This window comes from Erigeron canadensis, chromosome 4, assembly GCF_010389155.1.
Source record: "Erigeron canadensis isolate Cc75 chromosome 4, C_canadensis_v1, whole genome shotgun sequence".
Taxonomy (NCBI): Eukaryota; Viridiplantae; Streptophyta; class Magnoliopsida; order Asterales; family Asteraceae; genus Erigeron; species Erigeron canadensis.
Window position 1 is genome coordinate 34205985 of NC_057764.1, and position 19823 is coordinate 34225807.

At 33.8% G+C, this 19823-nt stretch overlaps 4 protein-coding genes and 2 non-coding genes across 6 annotated transcripts; 4 read left to right on the top strand and 2 right to left on the bottom strand.

Moving 5' to 3' along the window:
• Positions 1-125: 125 nt before the first annotated feature.
• LOC122596126 (nucleobase-ascorbate transporter 4) lies at positions 126-3298 on the bottom strand. Its single transcript, XM_043768647.1, has 14 exons — positions 3205-3298; positions 3019-3116; positions 2746-2922; positions 2531-2631; positions 2365-2440; positions 2171-2230; positions 1718-1896; positions 1533-1629; positions 1328-1414; positions 1174-1232; positions 984-1075; positions 800-877; positions 441-601; positions 126-344 (listed from the first exon to the last, which is right to left on the bottom strand). The coding sequence occupies exons 1-14, from the start codon at positions 3296-3298 to the stop codon at positions 126-128; spliced, it is 1578 nt and encodes a 525-aa protein (XP_043624582.1).
• Positions 3299-4072: 774 nt separating this feature from the next.
• On the top strand, positions 4073-6213 carry LOC122596127 (cysteine-rich and transmembrane domain-containing protein WIH2-like). Its single transcript, XM_043768648.1, has 3 exons — positions 4073-4183; positions 4328-4598; positions 6054-6213. Exons 1-3 carry the CDS (start codon positions 4132-4134, stop codon positions 6097-6099), a joined length of 369 nt encoding a protein of 122 aa, XP_043624583.1. The 5' UTR covers positions 4073-4131; the 3' UTR covers positions 6100-6213.
• Positions 6214-8068: 1855 nt separating this feature from the next.
• LOC122595514 (telomere repeat-binding factor 1) lies at positions 8069-12650 on the top strand. The gene is made up of 7 exons (XM_043767884.1): positions 8069-8247; positions 9158-9336; positions 9553-9767; positions 10411-10495; positions 10939-11022; positions 11114-11473; positions 12430-12650. The coding sequence occupies exons 2-7, from the start codon at positions 9187-9189 to the stop codon at positions 12442-12444; spliced, it is 909 nt and encodes a 302-aa protein (XP_043623819.1). The 5' UTR covers positions 8069-8247; positions 9158-9186; the 3' UTR covers positions 12445-12650.
• Positions 12651-16355: 3705 nt separating this feature from the next.
• On the bottom strand, positions 16356-17477 carry LOC122598411 (pollen-specific protein SF3-like). The gene is made up of 4 exons (XM_043771008.1): positions 17270-17477; positions 17042-17179; positions 16874-16957; positions 16356-16634 (listed from the first exon to the last, which is right to left on the bottom strand). The coding sequence occupies exons 1-4, from the start codon at positions 17405-17407 to the stop codon at positions 16440-16442; spliced, it is 555 nt and encodes a 184-aa protein (XP_043626943.1). The 5' UTR covers positions 17408-17477; the 3' UTR covers positions 16356-16439.
• A 510-nt stretch (positions 17478-17987) lies between these two features.
• TRNAP-CGG lies at positions 17988-18059 on the top strand. Its single transcript has one exon. It is a non-coding gene; the product is annotated as a tRNA-Pro (tRNA).
• An 84-nt stretch (positions 18060-18143) lies between these two features.
• On the top strand, positions 18144-18215 carry TRNAP-UGG. Its single transcript has one exon. It is a non-coding gene; the product is annotated as a tRNA-Pro (tRNA).
• The last annotated feature ends 1608 nt before the right edge of the window (positions 18216-19823 follow it).

Genomic DNA, 19823 nt, shown 5'->3' on the forward strand with positions numbered 1-19823 from the left:
AAAAATAAGCAAACTTACTCCATTATACAAGATTACAAGGCTTCATACAATGATAGTACAATCACATATACAAGAATACAAGTCTACAATCTGCTAAATGATTTTGTTAAATGAACAAAAATCCATTAAACAGAAGGAAAGTATTTAGAAAGACCATAAGGAAGTGAATAGAATTCTGCACTTCTTGCATCTCTTTCAAAGTACTTAAACTTTGCCCACCAATGTCGTCCACCGTCTTTCCTAACATCTTTGTGATCATAACCAAGAGTTCTGTCAAGAAACATACCAACTATGGCTGCTACTGTTGGCGGGGACGTGAATAACACCAGCATTAACTCGTTGAACTGCATACATCAGCATATCATACACAAGTTTAATTCTTTAAAGTATACATCTCATACAATATTTTTCGAAAAAAATGCATGAGTATTGAAATGTACCCATGTGGATCTACTGCGAACTGGGCCTTCCCCGATGGTTACCACGTAGTTATTGAAGTATTGTGGCACGGAAAGACCCATGAAGAGTGAAAAACCGAGTATGAACTTTGTTCTGTAACTGTTAAGGTTGCAGTATTGAAGTAGTCCTAAACCAGCAGAAGCTGCTCAAACCACAACAAAATATAGATATCTGTCAATTTTCATCATTTTGGGTCAGAAAAATTCATCTTTTCAATTTTTAATCCGTAATGTATTAGGTATTTGACATATAGTCAGAAATTTAGATTAAAAATGTGTCACTTCATGTATTTCGGTTTTCATTGGATAAGGGAGAACTTCAGATGAAGAATTATGCTTACACATGTAGGCAAACAGGACACAATATAGAGCTCCAATGATTGGCAAAGGTATAGAAGCTACAATCGCCCCAAATTTTCCTGATTTAAATCAATGGAAGGTTACGTTTCTATGCTAAAACTAGAGGATTCCGTTTCATAAACAGATATAAGTCATTTGCTAATTAGATACGAGAGCGAAACATACCTAAGATGGAAAAAAAGAACATGAACCCTGCAGACATTTGAACTACTCGTCTGCTTCCCACTTTTGTCACGGCTAAAAGACCCACATTTTCACTAGCAAAAATGCCACAAAAGACATTGTTAAAGTCCTATATAAGAAGTTGATCTTGTTATAGGGCATATGCAAGCTTTTAAGTTATTCTTTTTATTACACTGATGCAGTTGAGCCGGTCCCTGTACCCCATAATCCGTCCATCAAAATACCAATTCCCTGTTAAAAAGTTCCAGAGGGACTAATCACATTTCAAACATAACAACATTTAGAAACGTTATCAGTCACTACTGATGCAATCATTCATTTCTCACCAGCCAAGCAGCTCCTCGGCTTAAAACAGATGATGGTACATGAGTGGCACTCCCATATCTTGCTGCTGCAATAAACGTGCCTGTCGACTGAAAACAGATTTTTATCTTAAAATCTATCACATGGGATTAATGATAAGGCGTGTGCATATTAGTTAATTTAGAATAAAATGTAAATAAAACAATCTAGATCTTTTTGAAGTATGACCTCTATGAGAGACACAAAAACAGCCGCTAGCATTACAACCGTATCCCCGGCATGAAGAGTGGGTTGACCCCATTGTAATGGATAAGGGAACTTTATCCTGAAACAAATTTTTGGGTGAAGGAGCTAGATGAATTTAGTCCATGATGAATAGTGTCATTCTTCAAAAAGTCAACAAAGTGGCTCACCATGAAGCACCGCTTACAAGGCCAGAACGATCCACCCTGCAGCTGAACTGAGTGTTAGGAGGTCTATTTTTATATGCACCAGCTGCTGTTAGAAGGGCTGCATATGCCCAAACAAGTGCTACAGAGATAAGGACAGCAAATCGATCAAGCCACTTCGATTTAAACCAGTAAGGCACATACTGCAAAAATAAGGGCATGTCAATTCTACAAGTTTCACTGCAACTAACCATTATATTCCTCCATAAGGTCATATACTCATATACTCTTTTTTCTATGAAAGTCAGAATATATCTGATATAATTTATAGTAGCTATTTCTATATATATATATAATTATATATACATATATAGTGCTATTCTGAAGAAAAGTTCATCACAGAGTCAATAGCAAACAAGACGATAATAAAGAATAACTAGTCATGAAATCAATACCAAATCAAGACTTTGAACTCACTTGAGAAAACAGAACTAGTAGAATCAATTCAGGAAGCCCGATCTCAACGCATTGTGCCAACTGCAAAAGCACCAAGAAATTAATCTATTAACAAATGGCTTATGACTGATGTAAAACAACATGACTCGATAGGAAACAAGCTTAATCCATATAAACTGCCCGACCCATATATATATTTCCAGAATTTTACTTACTAGTGGGAATCCTTGTGCATAGAGTCCAAGTCCGACTAAGGTTACTAGAGGAACTGCAGATAGAGGACTTAGAAACCTGCACCAACCATATCAGTTCTTAAACGTATTTCTCTTTGATCTACAGAGGTGTATATACTTACATTATCATATGTTTATAAAAATTAACCTGACAACAATTCTCCAGATACCAAGGAATCCAAATAAGATAGGCAGAATTGAAGACATCATAAGTGCTCCCTGCGTTGCCCTCATTGTATGATGAAACCTCTACAAAAGCAACAACTTTTATTATATCTTATACTTGCACATTATTTATAATGTGTGACATTTGAACATTATTTATTACACATATAATACAAAATTAACTAGTTTAGAACATACAGTGACAGGATCAACGTAAAAGCTATAACGATTTTGTAAAGCGATGTAGAGTACAGGAATGGTGAATCTAAACGATCCTCCAATCACCACTGGAAGCCGTGTACCAAATAATGTTTGTAGCAATGTGTTCACTCCGGCAACAAATAACATTGTTTGTATCAAATAAGCTTTCTCTACCTGCATACATATATATATATATATATATTTGTAAGAAGATATTAGAATCTACATACTTATTTCGAGCTAGTTAACTAGATTTAGTAATTTCTTTACATGGCCCCCGCCCATAGGAGGAACTATAATGGACGATATAAGAACTATGGTCCCGAGCATCACTAGATAATGTTGAAATGCTAGAATAATCCCTTCGGCTGCACAAATGATAATTCCAAAAATACATCAATTAAAACGATACGTCAAAAGAAGATAATCTATAAAAAGATCAAGGAAAAAATGTACCCCATGGAGGGTTACTATTGACACAAAACTCGACTCCAGGAAACTGATCTTTCACTGGATGTGGAGCGAACTTATCATCTTTTGGTGCGGTCATTTTGTAGACGTGTTCGTATTTTAACTCAAATTTTCCGAGCTTGTCAAAACAAACGAATGACGTTATGCACCGCAGACACGTACGTGCTACACTGATGTGTCGACGAGTTTAATTATGACATATATGAAATAAAGAACTTGAGAATAAGATTGAGTGAAAGCATAAAGATGAAAATGTTGAAGATTGATGAGCAAATAAAATGGGAAATGTTATGGTAACTTTTGAATTTAAATCAGGTGTGGTGTGGTTGAAGTTAGGATGGATTTTTTGTGTTTAGAAAACAACCTAATCTCACCAACAAAATAAGACCTTAATCTCATAGTAAAACATTAGGTTATCAAACAGATATTATAATTATTGGTGTTAAGACTATGGAAATCTTGTTCTTATATATTCAAATTTAGAAACTTCAATATATAGAACTTTTTTACTTCTGGAGTTATGTATATTTACAAGTCAATTAACATATATACAAACTTAAATTCAGAAACTTTTATAGGGATCAATGAGTGAATGTAACGAAGTTTCATATAATACATATACACTTTAATTTCGTTAAAACCAAAAGGACGATCCGTTAAATTAACTCTGGACCTAAACAAGACCAAAGTAGAGACCAAATTTCATCCATCAATCCAAATATATAAGTCTAAATTAATTTGGGCCTTTTCAGTTGTAGTATGATACTCATGTATACACAATTTTGTGATGCGTAAAAACCGATATTAAAACTTGAAAACCAACCCCCAAAATCGGCATGATGTTCCAAAAATACCCACAATAGTAAAACACCAACCAAAATTTGAAAAATTCATCATCCATTCATTATCATCATGAGTCACACCAGCCAAAATCAACCTCCTGTTGCTGCTCCACCACTACAAGGTTCCTTAGTTCATACTTGTAGTTTTTTTTTGTGTGTATATATGTATCTAATTTTGTTACATTTAGATCCGATTTTCAAAGATTTAGAATCACTTTTATAATTCGTCTAAGATTAATGAGGTAATTACAATTGATTGTTTATAGGTTATCCGGTTGAAGAAGAGACTAAAGAAGTCTACCCGCCACAAGGATACGTGCCACCAGCATATCCACCGCAAGGATATCCTCCAGTAGGATACCCACCACAAGGGTATCCCCAAGGATATCCTCCACAAGCGTATCCTCCTCAAGGGTACCCTCCTCAAGGGTATCCACCACAAGGTTACCCGCAACAAGGGTATGCGCCTCATTATAACCTACACTACGCGTCGCCTCCTCAACATCATAAACAAAACACCGGTTTCATGGAAGGCTGGTAATTAATTATTGATTGCTCGTCCATTTCCCTATTATTTACTAGTTTTTTAGGTTTTAGAAATGCATCAAATCCAATGTGCATCATACAAATCTTTTACATTTAATCTTTTGATGCATAAAATCTTATTGTGGGACTAACTACTATTTCTAAATCATCTGTTAATTGAAAATAGTCTATAATAATCGTCGATATTCTTAGACATTTCGTGTCAAGACTTTGTCCGTTGGATCATGTTCATTTGCCGGGCAAATTGAATTTGCCGATCAAACCTGGTTACTTGACTTAAAACGTCTTTTTGCAATGCACATTGTCAAAAATCTGCCCATCATGGTGGTAGCTAGACTCATTCACATCGATTGATCTATTTTTGCTCATTAATAATAATGGAAAGTCAGGCTTTGACATAATCATTTTGTGTTACTCAGTAAATAACTACAGTATTAACAAGTCACGCAAACTTTATAGAAATGGATGTGATATCTCTACCACAACTTTATATCGACATATCAAATGAATATATTATTGACATGTAGTCATGTACAATTTGTCACAAAAAGTTGTATATTGTGGTAGTTGTATCTCTTTCTTTATAAAATGTTGAATACTTGTTTAACATTATTGTTGTAGTCCAACGATGTACACGGTAAACATTGAACTTACGTAATGTTTGTTAATTGCGTCATATCCATATTTCTCATCATTCTTTCATGAAAAGGTTATACTCGTACAATTTTTTGCTTTTTAAGAATACAAAAGAGCATATTGCCCTATTCAAGTGATAATTCTATTTATTAAAAACACATCAATAATCACATTATTAGCTTCGCACTCTAAACTTTCTGATAGCATTTGAAGAAATGTAGATGGCAGGTTGACTTGTACCAAAAGATCACGTGTGAAAACACTCTTTTTTTTTTTGGGATCATTTGCTCGCAACAGACGTCGTCTTAACCGGGTTCGCGCTAGAGAGACCTCTCACCCTCAATACCTAGTAGGAGGAGAAATCCTCAACTAAACCGCCCAAAGTCACGAGATTTAGTTGGGATAAAATCTTGACCCCTCTGCAGGATGCAAACCTGCTTCACAAGAAAACTTTATTTGCGAAATACCTTGAAATGTCCTACTCATGTCTCGAACTCGAGACCTCCAGCATGAATGGTGCTGAACCATTGAGCTATCTGATCTAAGTCTAAGTATGTTATATTTAAGTTGGAAAAATATATAAATGCCCATTTCAAGGAAACAAGTACCACAAAACAATTAATAAGCGAGTCACCTCAAACATTTTTGGGCCAAAGGCCCACTGGTTAGTCAACCCATTTGGCCTGTTATATTGACACTCTTAGTCTAGATTATTAGCCTATTTGCACTTTGGCATACTTTTGGTATCATATCGTAATGAATGTTTGTTAGTGCATTATTTTTGCTGACAATATCACGATATTTATGTAGTTGTGCTGCCTTGTGTTGCTGCTGTCTCTTGGATGCTTGCTTCTAAATTAGCAAGAATTTCTTTTGCGTGGAGATCGTATTGTTTTCTGATTGGAGTTAGATAAGCAAATATCTCTAATTTTGTCATAGGGAGTTAATAACTTGGAGTTAGAAATAAATAAGTCAGTTTGATTTTCTTTTTATGTTCAGTTTAAGATTGTAACATAGACAGATTGCTCATCTGATTTATATAAGAACTAAATCTGTTGAATTCTTTGTACTCATAATTGTTATTAGATTGTACCTTATTTTTATATAAATGTGTTGCAAGCTTAAGAGGTCACTAATTTGTTTGACGCTAGTTTGTGATATGTGGGTTGTAAACCAACTTAACAAACAAAACAGACTTTCTTCATGGTTTTTGCTTAAGCTTATCCAAATTAATTAATTAAGTTGGTAGCTCATTGTTATGGTCATCTCTTATATTTTTATGATATATTATTGGGAATGGGTTAAAAAGTAAGTTAATCTGAATGAAAACATTTACCCAAACAAGTGAACATATAAAAACACTCAAACAAATGACTTTTTTTTTTTTTCCTTTTTTTTGAATGTTCACTCATTTAGGTTTAAGCAAATGACCACGGCCATTAATTGAAAAAATTGTATGCTAAGGAAACAACTCTGTCAAGTTAGTTACAAACATAAAAAAAACACAAACAAGTGAAAATAAATAACATGCACCAATATATAGAATATTTTAAAAAAATAATAATAGATTATCTTAGTTGATCAACCTAATAATCCTTACCATAAGATCAAGCCACATGGAAAAATCAAATGGGATTATGAAAAAAATAATAATAAGTGGATTACACGTGTCAAAGTTTTATGTTATTAGAGGGATTCAAAATTTTTAGAAGAGTTATTCATTTTCCCATTTAAGATATTATTAGAAATAATGTAGGTTTGTATGCTAGATAGCCTAGATATACGTTTTTTTTCTATCTATTGATGTGGTTTTGTTGTTTTAAACCGTATCAGTAGAGTAGAATTAATTTTATACGTAATGATATCTAGAAATATATTGATGTGGTATTTGTGATGATGATGTTGACGGGGGTGATGGTGTTGACTTCGTCGAATGATGTAGTTGATGTAAAGATGGTAATTTAATTAGATAAGATATATAGGTTTTATGTAAAATAAAACAAGCATTAAAGTAAAACAATATCACTATATATAACTGTGCATCATGAAAACCATTGTGTATCAATTGGTTCGTGAATCTTCGGACATCAATTTAACCATGATCTAAAGGTCAAGATCCTGTCTTATTTGTTTTATTTTAATACTTGTTTTACAATACTCAACCCTAAGATATATATGATTCAAAAGATAGAAAAAAAAGATTATTTCGAATATAATATATATATATATATATATATCAAAACGGCATTCTAATTTACTCTTACTCCTAAATTACACGTATGCCTGAGATAAAACCCAATACTCTCGAAAAATTCCTATTAATCCACCCCCACAAATGGGAGAAGTGAGACTTGAACCCAAGTGGATTATTTTCTATAAACCAACAAAGCTGAATTAGTGAAGACATAGGTTAAGGTATCTACCCTATAGCTTACAAAGTTAGTTTTTTATTTATTTATTTTTTATTTTAGATAAAACCTGGAAACACCAGTACAATTAAAATAAAACTGTCTATATCATAATTTTTCAGTACATTGTCAAAATATTGAGACTCAAAACTTACGACATTCGACTCCTACCTAGTTGATCTTACTGTTTAACATAGAGAATTTTTATGAAGAATTATAAAATTATAGATATGATAGGAAACATGTCTAGAAGATTACAGTTTAAATAAAAAAAAAAATCGAAAGTAGGACGATTTTGAACAAAATTAATACTGTAATTCAGGTATAATAAACCCGACCGATTATCATAATGCGGGTTCGGGTAGGTCACATGGGAGACATTTTATTAACAAAAGAAAGAAAATAATGAATCCTACGAGTACTTCTTTTACATTCCAAACCCTAATTTTCTCACACATCTTTTTAACCCTAAAAAAACATCCTTTTCTTCACACGAATCTAAAAAATCAAAACTTAAAATCAAGATCCAAAATTCCATTAAAATCTTTTCCATTTTGTTGAACCAGCATGAGCCCTGTTTTCCAAATTTAACAAAGGTATAAAAAAATCCCTAATTTTTATCAAATTCCCTTACCCTTTTCCTTTTTGTGATTTCTATGTTTGTATACATCAATTTATACGTTATTCATATAAAAGTTTGTTAATTTATTTATAGATTCGTAAATTAGCTTTGAATTTTGTAAAAGATTTAGGATTTATGTGAACTTAGCAAATTAGCCTTCTTTTTTTCTTTCTTTTATTTTTATGGTGTTCTGATGCATTTCCTTGGTAGGTTTTTGAGCTTGGTTTGGATTTAAATTTAAAGTTTGGGGATGAAAAAAATATTTTGTTAGTGCATTTTGCTAAAAAATTTAGACCCTTTATTCCCCCCATCCAATTATGGATTTAGTTTACAAAAAGGTGATTGATTTTTTAAATTTTTTTAACGAAATCTGTTTACGAATAACTGCTGTTAAGTTTAGTGACTTGGGGTTTGATATAATTAGGTTTCGTGTTGATATGTAGGATTGATTATTTGTATGTTTGACCATGATGCATAATGCTATGTTTTTTTAGCTACACTAACTATATTTAGGATGCATTTCATGAAATGTGCTATATGTAGTTGACTGTGTAATGTGAAGACATTGATTGGTGTTGTGTTAAAGCAAGATGTACATGTAAAATCGACAATTTGTGGGGGTAAAGTTAATCCCTTGATTTTTCATTCATTGGTGTACGCATTGTAGATTCGTAGTAAAAGTCGTTTAGGCAGATCATATTTTCCGTTCTTGTAGTTTTTCTTATAGGGAAGTCATCTAACTTGTTTATGTCATACTCCTGTCAGATCTAATTATTTGGTGCAAGTCCATTTTCTTTTCTTTTAAATAGTTTTTATTGATTCAGTTTCTTGTTGTTATTTGGATTTAGATGTATGCTTGTTGAAATGATGAATATGCTCTGCAGGTAGACGATTGCTACTTTGAGTTCATCTGATGGGTGCTCCTAAGCAGAAATGGACAAGTGAAGAAGAAGCAGCTCTGAAAGCTGGAGTCGTTAAGCACGGGGCAGGAAAATGGCGTACCATTCTTAAAGATCCTGAATTTAGCGGTGTGTTGTACCTGCGCTCAAATGTAGATCTTAAGGTTTGCAAATTTTTTTGTTGCATACCAATATTTTTTAGTGTTTGTATGTTTAGTAACTAAGGGGTTGGATACAACGTACAGTATCTCGGTGTGACTCTGGGTTATATCGAGAAGTGGGGTTAAGGGAATATATTGTAGTTAGCCTTCTTATGGCTTTTTTTTTGCTGGGCAGCATTCTATAAATTTCTATTAATGGTTAGATTTTACTTGGACCAGGACAAATGGAGGAACATGAGCGTAATGGCTAATGGATGGGGATCCCGGGAGAAGGCTAGGTTAGCTCTAAAAAGAGTGCAACATGGCACTAAGGATGACAACTCTATGGCACACGCAAACGCAGATGACACTGATGAAGACTCAGGTGATACCAGGCCTCTACCATCTTCTAGTAGCTCTCCACATCTTGGTCGTTCGAAAGGGTCTATGATAAGGTTAAACAACTATTTTGTAACTTTTGTACAGTATTGAATTAATAGGCATGATGTTTTTTGGACACCTGAAAATTTGTTGGGTATCAGTTTTATTCCACTATTGGTAACTTTTGGACAGGGATGACAAAATGGGAGACATATATTGTAAAGAACACACATAATAACAAGTTTAGTGAAATCTTGCTTATTAGATAAATCAGGGATGTACCTGTTTTAGTCACAGTTGAGTCAAAATCAACATTATCAAGTGAACGGTGGTGATATCATGTGTTGTTCCTTTTTCACTTGTCTTATATGACGTAGGTGTGAGTCAATGTCATATAAGCAGAACTGTTTGAAACTGGATACGTTTTAGATATGACTATATGAGGCAGTTCTTTGTGTCAAATCTGAATCCTTTTCTTTTTAGTCGTATCTACTGTGATAAGAAAGCGTTCTTAGTTCAGTTCGGTAGAACGTGGGTCTCCAAAACTTGATGTCATAGGTTCAAATCCTACAGAGCGTGATTCTGTTCTTGTCTCTACTCTCTAGTGCTTTTCTTTTTTTGCTATACATTGGTTTACTGTATAGACCATATTTCTTTTTTTTTGTAGAAGAAGACTGTATCAATGACTATGCATGTGTTTTTTTTCATTTCTTACAGGTTGGACAACCTTATATTGGAGGCCATCAGCAACTTGAAGGAGCCTGGTGGCTCTAACAAGACTACAATAGGCACATACATAGAGGTATGCTCGTTGTTAGTGGCTTGTGATGAACATGAAAGTAAAACCATAGTTGGTGTACATGGCACGCATCTATGTTGGTTTTTTTTTTTCCCTGGTTGTGCTTTTCTAGTTAATTATTACTAAATATTGTAAGGAATAATATGCATCATATGACATTTGACAACCTGGTATTGTGTTGGATAATCAGGAATGGAAAAGCAGTCGTGTAAAAGTTATCTTTGTTTATTCAAATTAGCAAATAACTAATCCCATGATGAGGTTTTTTGTCCTAAATTTATAAAAAAGCTTAGTTGCATGTATGTATTTTATCTACCTAGTACCTACTTAAAAACATGCCTTTTTGATGTAAGACTGTTAGTGCTGGTTTTTTAACCATTAGGTCTTACAAAATATCATTTCTATATTCCACTTTTTCGGTAACGTTGTTCCTTCCTTATTTGCAGGATCAATATTGGGCACCTCCAAATTTTAAGAGACTTCTGTCAATGAAATTAAAATATCTGACTCAAACTGGTAAACTTTTCAAGGTATAGTTTGTCTTATCAAATGCTATGCGTCATCTCTTCACATTTTAGTTAGAATCATTTATATTGGTTCAAAAATGTTTCTCTATTGCAGGCAAAACGCAAATACAGAATTCCGTTAGCAAAGGTAGTACCGGAGAAGAAAAATATTCCAACCATGTTACGTATTGAAGGAAGGCAGGCCGGTTCATCTCCTATGAGGGTAGATAAGAAAGATGAATTGAGTGTTCCTACAAAAGGTAAAATTGATTTAGAATTACAGAAGATGAAGAGTATGACTCAACAGGAAGCAGCTGCAGCTGCGGCGCAAGCGGTTGCAGAGGCAGAAGCTGCCATTGCAGAAGCAGAAGAGGCAGCAAGGGAGGCAGAGGCAGCCGAGGCTGATGCAGAAGCGGCTCAGGCATTTGCAGATGCTGCAATGAAGACACTCAAAGGGAGAACTGCACAAAGGCTGGTAAATGTTAATCAATTTATAACTGTTTTCTTCTCTGCTCAGCTGCAGGATGCACGCGAGTTACAGGACATTGTTTTAAACCTTTTTAGGACAACTTTGTAGTTTCAGAACCAGCTAGTTCATTCGTGTGAGGTCCCTGGTGACTAGTGGCAATTTTAACCCTTAAATTATGAACGGGGCGATTTTGGTGATCTTTAATTCTTAAGGAGTCACATGGGTTAATCCTAAGAATAATATGAAAGAGAATGGGTAAATTGAACCACAAGGGTGGTGCCCAAGTGGTAAAGACTTGGTCTCTTAGGGAGAAAATTTAGAGATCCCAAGTTCGAATCCTAGGAGCTAAAAGATATACTCCATTGTGGCCACGGAGGATCACCGGCGACGACTCCGGGCTACTCGCTAAGCGGGTAGTTGCTCTGAGATTAGTTGGCTCGCAAAGCGTGTCGGAAATCTAGGTTGACTAAAACAAGTTTACTAGTATAAAGTTGTGGATGTTTATTGAAATGGTGTAACTTTATTATCATATGTGAGCATGCAAAAATGTGTTATAAGTCAACCTGAACTGTCGCATTTCGGCCGATACTAGAGTTACCCATCTAAGCCATCAATCGTTTTATCACCTTCACTGGAGATATTTTAGAGTGTCTGATTATATATTTCTGCTACTGATTGTGCATACCTGTATTAAGTTAATTAAGCTTGTTATGTTTAGAAGTAACCGAACATGCAGTTTAATTTTATACATACTGATAAAATTTGTAGCATGACTTTTAGTAAGCTTTTCAGTTTTAAAAATGCCCTACAAAGATAAAAAGGATTCATGATAGTACATAAAATCGTTTATTCTTTTTGCGAAGTGAATACGAAGAGCAGAATGTTCTTAACTCTTTGAGGTTTTTTGTTACTGCCTTTCTAACTCTCTTTCTAACAGTGTGACAATCTTCATCTTGTTGCAGATGATTCGTGCTTGATGTTAACGGGCATTTAGAAAAGTTTCTGCTATACATATTGTTGGATGAACTTTGCAGCTGTAAATATCGTTTGGTCATAGTTTGTTAAACCAGAATTCTTCAACTGGTAAATTAACATTTGGTTGATAGTTTATTTTTGGTAGAGTAAGATAGAATAAAAACTACTTGAAGCTGCTGGTTGCCAGCATTATTTTGATTTTATGCTATTGTACTGTGCAAGTCTGTTTATTTTGTATTGAAGTTCATAGCTGTCGCAGATTATAAGTGACAGAACTTGGAAAATAATATATTGCTTTTGGAAAACAAATGATTACAACTATAATTACTATTATTTGAGATCAGTTGGTGAAGTAAATTGGGTATTTGCAGCATAATTGGTGTTGGTTTAGAGCATGTTACTAATATTGTAAGTGCATGTTTGTTTGTTTCAAGTATGTGTAGTGGTAGACTTAACTGTAATTGCATTAGGAGTTATTTGAACCAAGAGGATTAAAGCTATAGATGCTGTATTAAATTTAAAAGGACAACATGCCCGTTTCATATCTTTTTCAAGATGCATATATAGTGTATCATCTTTATTTCTAGATTAGATAAAAAAGCACGGCTGCAAGCAAGTCAATCCGAGGTCAAGCTTGATAAATCTTCGAACAAATTCAACCTCCAACTTTATATTTCCAATAGAGTTGGACTTGGTCACCTGTTGTGTTGGTATGTTAATGATCATTGTAAGCTGATAATTTTCTTTTACCATACTAAACCTATACTTATATTGTATACCGCTTTAGCTTAGCGGTTTTAGATCTAAACAGTCTCGTGTATATTGAGTAATGTCTGTTTTCCCTTCACAGAAGTTATCGGTTTAGTCGGTTTTATTGAACAGTTGAACTATTTGTGGTAAATGTTTGATAAAACTAAACTCGAAGCCCAACTCTTTGGCAAATCAATTGGACTATTACCAACTGTTTATCCACTGTTTTATTTGTTAAGAGTTAATTGCAGGATTCGTCCATGTGGTTTACCCATTTTCGTGGTTTACATCCCTGTTAAGTTTTTTTAAACAAAACCGTCCAAACTTGTCATATTCTTTGCAAGTTACGTCCCTGTGGCTAACGACGTTATTATTTGGCCGTTAAGTCGACGCACGTGAGGGCAGTTTTGTAATGTTCTACACACAAACAACTTTGTAATTGCACGATTCGTCCCTGTGGTTTGTCCATTTTAGTGATTTACATCCCTACTCAAGAATTTTTGTGGAATAGATCAAAAGTACGCAAATTTATTGCATGTTCCATCCCTGTGGTTGATGTAGTCAATTTTTTCCCGTTAAATGGAATCACGTGCCACACATGTGAAGGTATTTTTGTACATTCTCCCTAATCCTACACCTATTCTTTTTCTCTTTCTTACTTCTTACGACTCCAGCAAAATTAATTCAGTTTTTCTTTCCTTGTCATTTTCACATATCTTTCACAGATCATCAAATTCCTCTTTATTCAATTTCCTTCTCATCCAATTATTTTTGAAATTAATTCTTATGATATTTAGGTTGTTAAGGCTAAAACAAAAAGAAACTTCATATTAATACACATCCACGTATAAAGTCAGAAGGCCCAGAATCCTATATATATACCCAGTATATATTAATATAGAGGGTAGGGAATATGAGGCTGTTATATATATATATACCCAGTATATATTAATATAGAGGGAAGGGAATATGAGGCTGTTAGGCACCTAAGTTGGGTGAAAAACCCTTCACATACCTTTTTTTAACCATAAAAATCATTTGGGGGGGGGGGAATCATTTATTCAAAATATTAAAATATTGGTATGTGAGAAGTTTTTTCACATAAGTTAGATGTATAACAGCCTCATACTCACTTTTCTCATATATATATATATATATGTAAACAACATACAAAGTAGGGATGTAACATGCAACAAATTTGCGTACTTTGGATCTATTCCACAAAAATTCTTGAGTAGGGATGTAAACCACTAAAATGGACAAACCATAGGGACGAATCGTGCAATTACAAAGTTGTTTGTGAGGGCAGATTACAAAACTGCCCTCACGTGCAGCTCACGTGCGCCGACTTAATTACTAAATAATAACGTCGTTGGCCACAGGGACGTAACTTGCAAAGAATATGACAACTTTGGATGAATTTGTTTAAAAAAACATAACAGGGATGTAAACCACGAAAATAGGTAAACCACGGGGACGAATCCTACAATTAACTCATTTGTTAATTTACAAAACATTAAAATAAAGAGTTAATTACAAAAATCATCCCTGTTGTGGTATCCAACTTACAAGTTTCATTTCTAACTTTCAAAAATTACAGTTTTAGTCCAAAAAACTTTGTTTAGTCAACAGTTTTAGTCCTGACCATAAACGTCCGTTTAAAGCCAGATCACGTGATTCACACGTGATGGGTAATCTCGTAATTTGGCATAATAATACTTAGAGTTAATTACAGAAATCGTCCCTTGCAGCTTTCATCCCTAACTTTCAACAATTACAGTTTTGGTCCAACCTTCTTCAACCTTTATCATCATCATCATCAACGATAAATTAACATAAAAGTTAAAATTCGTAAAAAACCCAGAAATCAAAAGAAAATATTCAAAACACATATCTATCAATATCTATGTACATACATATATATCTGGATCTATCCATCAGTAACTATATATATATATATATTGATTTTTTCTATATCAACACTCACACTCTCATATACACTTGTAAATCATACCACCACATCCATTTACATCTTATCAACAAAACCTAAATTACAAAACCCACTAGCAAGTAAAAAAACTTAAATCTTAATTTTTAAATATAAAAAGAAAGAAATGATTACAAAACATCATTCTTAGTCTGGATTTACATTGATGGTGACAGCGGCGTAACTCAATGAAAAATCGACTTCAAAATTAATGGTGACGTCAGAAGGAGATGTCATAGTCGTTGTAGAATCCCATTAGATCTCAATGCCGACACAACTCAAAAAAGTCTCATTAGTTCTCGATGGCTGGATATTGATGGGCTGGTAATCTAAATCAACTACTTCAGTGACCCCGGATGGCCGAAAAAGAATGGCGGTGGATTTGTGAGATCGATCGTGAATGATGGTGGTTTTGTAAGATCATGAAATCAAGTATTTGGAAAGAATGGTGAGTTTTTTTTCTTCCAAAGAATGGTGGTAAAGGTATGACTAATGGAAACCACCATATCACCATATTTGAAAAGCATCATCTACTTGTTTCTAATCTTTATATTTTTTAGACTTAGATGAATATTTAATATTCTCCTAAAGTTGATGAATATATGGATTTGAATATAGAATCCTAGATTGGTTTATTATTCTTCTTTTTTAGACTTTTTTTTTTATAGGATCTTGAAATATTTGTAGATATATAAATATGATTGGATGTATTCATATAGATTTAGATATAATTACATATAATGTTCATGACGGAAATAGTAAAGAGATAGTGAAAATAGGGATTAAATTGTGTGGTTGGACTGTTAAAGGTGGAAAATTACGAGATTACCCATCATGTGCTACACACGTGACCTCATTTTAAACAGACGTTTATGCTCAGGACTAAAATTATTGACGGAGCAAAGTTTTTTGGACTAAAACTGTAATTTTTGAAAGTTAGGGATGAAACATGCAAGCTGGATACCACGACAGGACCATTTATTTAATTAACTCTAAAATAAAACTAGTTTAGTGATCTCTTTTGGATTTTTTTAGGTTATAGTTGTAATTTGCAAGATTCGTTAATGAATTTTGTTATCAAACACTACCATCAACACAGAAGTACATTTTGGAACATATTCATAAGTATGAATAGTCCTATTTTAGAACACAATCTAGCGTTGGCCGCAATCCCCAATCAACAACTTTTAAAAACACCATGGACGACATATCGAAGCAATGAAGCTAAATCAAGGGAATGAAATGATCAATCCTGGAATTTTATGATTCGGGAGGTGCAGCGGATTCCTCAACCTCAAGCTGGCTGTAGTTTCCTTTCTGCTTAAAGAGTTGGATATGATGGTGCTTGCAGTAGAGCCTGCCCTCATGAGCAATGTAATTTGATGGGCTTATTGTGCATCCTCCATGGCAACATTTAAAGCAGCTTCTGTGGTATGCAGACCCATCCACCTTAACCTACATTTGATATTTATATATACATTAAGGTTAGTATCTTTTATTTTTTATGGGACCTAATTAAGTGCTTGTTTTTAGCTACTTTTTTCGGGTTTTGCTTAGAAAAGGGCCTTTGGCCTAGCGCTATTCGAGATAGCACAACCACCCAGAGGTCGTGAGTTCAGTCTCATTGCTAACAAATTATGAATATATGTAATGTGGACGTGTGTGAATATTTATCAATATGTTAAAAGCTTTACCCGTTCAATTGGATAAACTGTCTTGGCACATCCAACACATTTATCTCTGGTACCCTCAAAGTAACCTGAAAGTTTGCTTGAACTCTGTATCATAAAAAAGACGCTCACCGCATTAGATAAAAAAAAATGCAGAACACGAGACAGGACACATATGTTACAAAAACATACATCGCTACTAACAGTCCTTTCTAGCTTGAACTTTGGTGTCCCGTCAAAACTTTTTTCCAAGCTGCCAGTTCTTTTGAAGAGCTGATCAAAGTGAGGCCTGCAATAAACTACTCCATCGAAGGAATTGAAGTTGCTAAGCTGCAAAAGTTGTGGTTACATTTATATGGGAAGAAAAATGAAAGTGTGGCTGGTAAGTTAGAAGAATGAATCATATATCTTCATACGTACCTTGAGGGTTCCTTTGCAATGATGGCATCGGAAGCAGGATTTGTGATAAATCCGGTGATTAGCGACTAATTTATCAACCAAATAAACGGTTTTATCACAAACATCACATTTTTGTGTTGTACCTGCGAATCCAACCATCTTTCTTTCTTTTTTAGATAGAGTTCCTTTTCTCCTGTTATTTCGTAAAACAACACGAGAAAAAGAACTCCTAAGAAAACTCCCTTCAATTGAAATTTTGTTTTTTATGTCCCTTATAAAGAGATACAAAAAATGTTGATTTTTGGTTTGCATTTTATTACGGGAAAAGAGAGTTGTTAAATTATTTATGGCCCTTAATTTTTATCCACTATTCGTGGGCTTTCATTCATGTATTGCATTTTATGGACTTTGTGTTGTTTTACGTTTTACATTTTCTGTATGTATATGTTATATTCATCCGGTATTCCAGTCAACGGAAGCTCCAAAATATCAATTAACGCTAATAATTGAGATTGTGCATAATGGCTGAACGGTTTAAGCCAAACAGAAAAAAAGTATTGAGTAATTTGTTATGCTTGATTCAAGTTTATATCATCAAGATTTGTTCAAACTCGGACAGATTATACCCTTAATAAAGATTTTCAAGATTTCGATCATACATAAAGTCTTGACTCTTGAGTCATTATTTCAAGTTGCAGATACTGGTATTTATAAGTAATTAGGTAACATAATAAACATCGGGCGTTTGGTCTAGTGGTATGATTCTCGCTTCGGGTGCGAGAGGTCCCGAGTTCGATTCCCGGAACGCCCCCTTACTTTTTCTTTTTTTCTTAATTAGTGCAGGTATAAGTTCAAATGTTATTATTATTTTAATATCAAGAAATATAAACAAATCGGGCATTTGGTCTAGTGGTATGATTCTCGCTTTGGGTGCGAGAGGTCCCGAGTTCGATTCTCGGAATGCCCCGAATTCTTTTCTTACTTTTTGACTTGGTTATATCTTACGACTTTAGGCCAAATATTATACAAATCAACTGTTTGACTGGTGCAAGTCATTTGGTAGATATACAAATTCAGGGATACATTTACTTTTTGCATCTTGATTTTATTTTACAGCCAGTATCCTGACTTTTATTTTTTGTATCTCGATCAATACTATCTTCCATTAACAAAAAGTCGCTGCAAATACTTTTGTGAGGCCCAATTTTGATATAAACAAAGCTCTTCTTCTATATTTTTATCCAAAATCAATCTTTTTTTCTCTCCACAACAATAAACAAATTAATCTACACACTCAAATAGTCATGTACAGTAAAAAAACCCGACAACATAACACGTGATGACCCTGACAACACAACACAATGGACAATACCAATTTACTTGAATAACGAATAAAAAAACAAATCAATTCTCAAGTGTGGACTTTCAAGACAAAATTCAAAATTAGACAGCTCAAAAAGTATCACGCGTTTGTATGACTTACTTTGAATTAAAGGAAACGTGATGTTTCTTCATTGACACACTCAAGCCACGCTGGGACAAACACAACACTCAAAATAAATTGAAAACAACTTGACTATGTAAGATGACTATTTGCAGCGACTTACTGTACATGACTATTTGCAGCGAGTTTGATCGGATTACCAAAAGTCTGGTTGGGATACCAGACGCTATCTTTGTGCACCTTTTAATTATAAACTTTTAACAACGAATACAAATTTATGATCTTTATTAATCATAACGAATTGTTGTACCAAATGCCATTCATTTAATTATGGTCCTAGTGCTACTAACAGTAGTTATGGATTTAAACAGTTTTCTCATATGGGATTGGTTGAGTAGGTACACCTAACAAAAACAGGTAGTGTTTTCAAGCCTACTTTAGAAAGCCGAGTCATTCTTTTCAAGCCAACCTTTTTTTAAAAAAATTCCGAATTTCATATTTAATACCGTGTTCTCAAATTTGGTGTATAAAAAAAGAGAAAAATTACGGAGTAGAAGTTATTGTTTCTTTCTTTCTTATCATCCTAAATATATGAAATTTTTTAAACAAAACCAATTAAACTCTCCTTTTAAATCTTTTCATTTCATTTATTTTCCATCATTAAAATAAACTCAAGAACCCAATTTATTTTATAATCCTTTATATTTTTCTCTTTTCTTTCATTAAAAAAACGCAAGGACATAGTAATGTTTGTTTCTGCTTCTAAAGAGGCATATAAAAGTTGATCAACAAAACTGAAATCAAACACAAACTAAGGTATATTAAGAAACTGTATTCTTAAATGTTACTCGGACAAAATCTCGACTCATTTAGGTGTTACCTTAATCATGTATGCCATACATGCATGTATGCAAAACACTGTTAAGGATGTTCAACATGTGTGATTATTACATGTTACAAAGTGGTGGTTCATGGACCATGCATGGTCTTCCTGTTATAGCTGTTTAACTATATGATTACAAGAGTCTATAATGTGCAAATGTCACATGTAAGCAAATAAGGTTAAACCTGACTATTTGTACAAGTTTCTACACAATATGCACTATTTCACTAAAACAAAGTAGATGACTG

Coding starts and splice junctions, on each gene's coding strand:
- LOC122596126 (XM_043768647.1), bottom strand. CDS start 3,298: ATGACCGCACCAAAAGATGATAAGTTCGCTCCACATCCAGTGAAAGAT. Junction 1,897..2,170: donor TACTAGTTCTGTTTTCTCAA/GTGAGTTCAAAG, acceptor TTATTTTTGCAG/TATGTGCCTTACTGGTTTAA. Junction 1,415..1,532: donor TTTTTGTGTCTCTCATAGAG/GTCATACTTCAA, acceptor ATCTGTTTTCAG/TCGACAGGCACGTTTATTGC.
- LOC122596127 (XM_043768648.1), top strand. CDS start 4,132: ATGAGTCACACCAGCCAAAATCAACCTCCTGTTGCTGCTCCACCACTA. Junction 4,184..4,327: donor TGCTGCTCCACCACTACAAG/GTTCCTTAGTTC, acceptor GATTGTTTATAG/GTTATCCGGTTGAAGAAGAG. Junction 4,599..6,053: donor ACCGGTTTCATGGAAGGCTG/GTAATTAATTAT, acceptor ATATTTATGTAG/TTGTGCTGCCTTGTGTTGCT.
- LOC122595514 (XM_043767884.1), top strand. CDS start 9,187: ATGGGTGCTCCTAAGCAGAAATGGACAAGTGAAGAAGAAGCAGCTCTG. Junction 9,768..10,410: donor TCGAAAGGGTCTATGATAAG/GTTAAACAACTA, acceptor CATTTCTTACAG/GTTGGACAACCTTATATTGG. Junction 10,496..10,938: donor CAATAGGCACATACATAGAG/GTATGCTCGTTG, acceptor CCTTATTTGCAG/GATCAATATTGGGCACCTCC.
- LOC122598411 (XM_043771008.1), bottom strand. CDS start 17,407: ATGGTTGGATTCGCAGGTACAACACAAAAATGTGATGTTTGTGATAAA. Junction 17,180..17,269: donor ATTGCAAAGGAACCCTCAAG/GTACGTATGAAG, acceptor CAACTTTTGCAG/CTTAGCAACTTCAATTCCTT. Junction 16,958..17,041: donor AAAGGACTGTTAGTAGCGAT/GTATGTTTTTGT, acceptor TTTATGATACAG/AGTTCAAGCAAACTTTCAGG.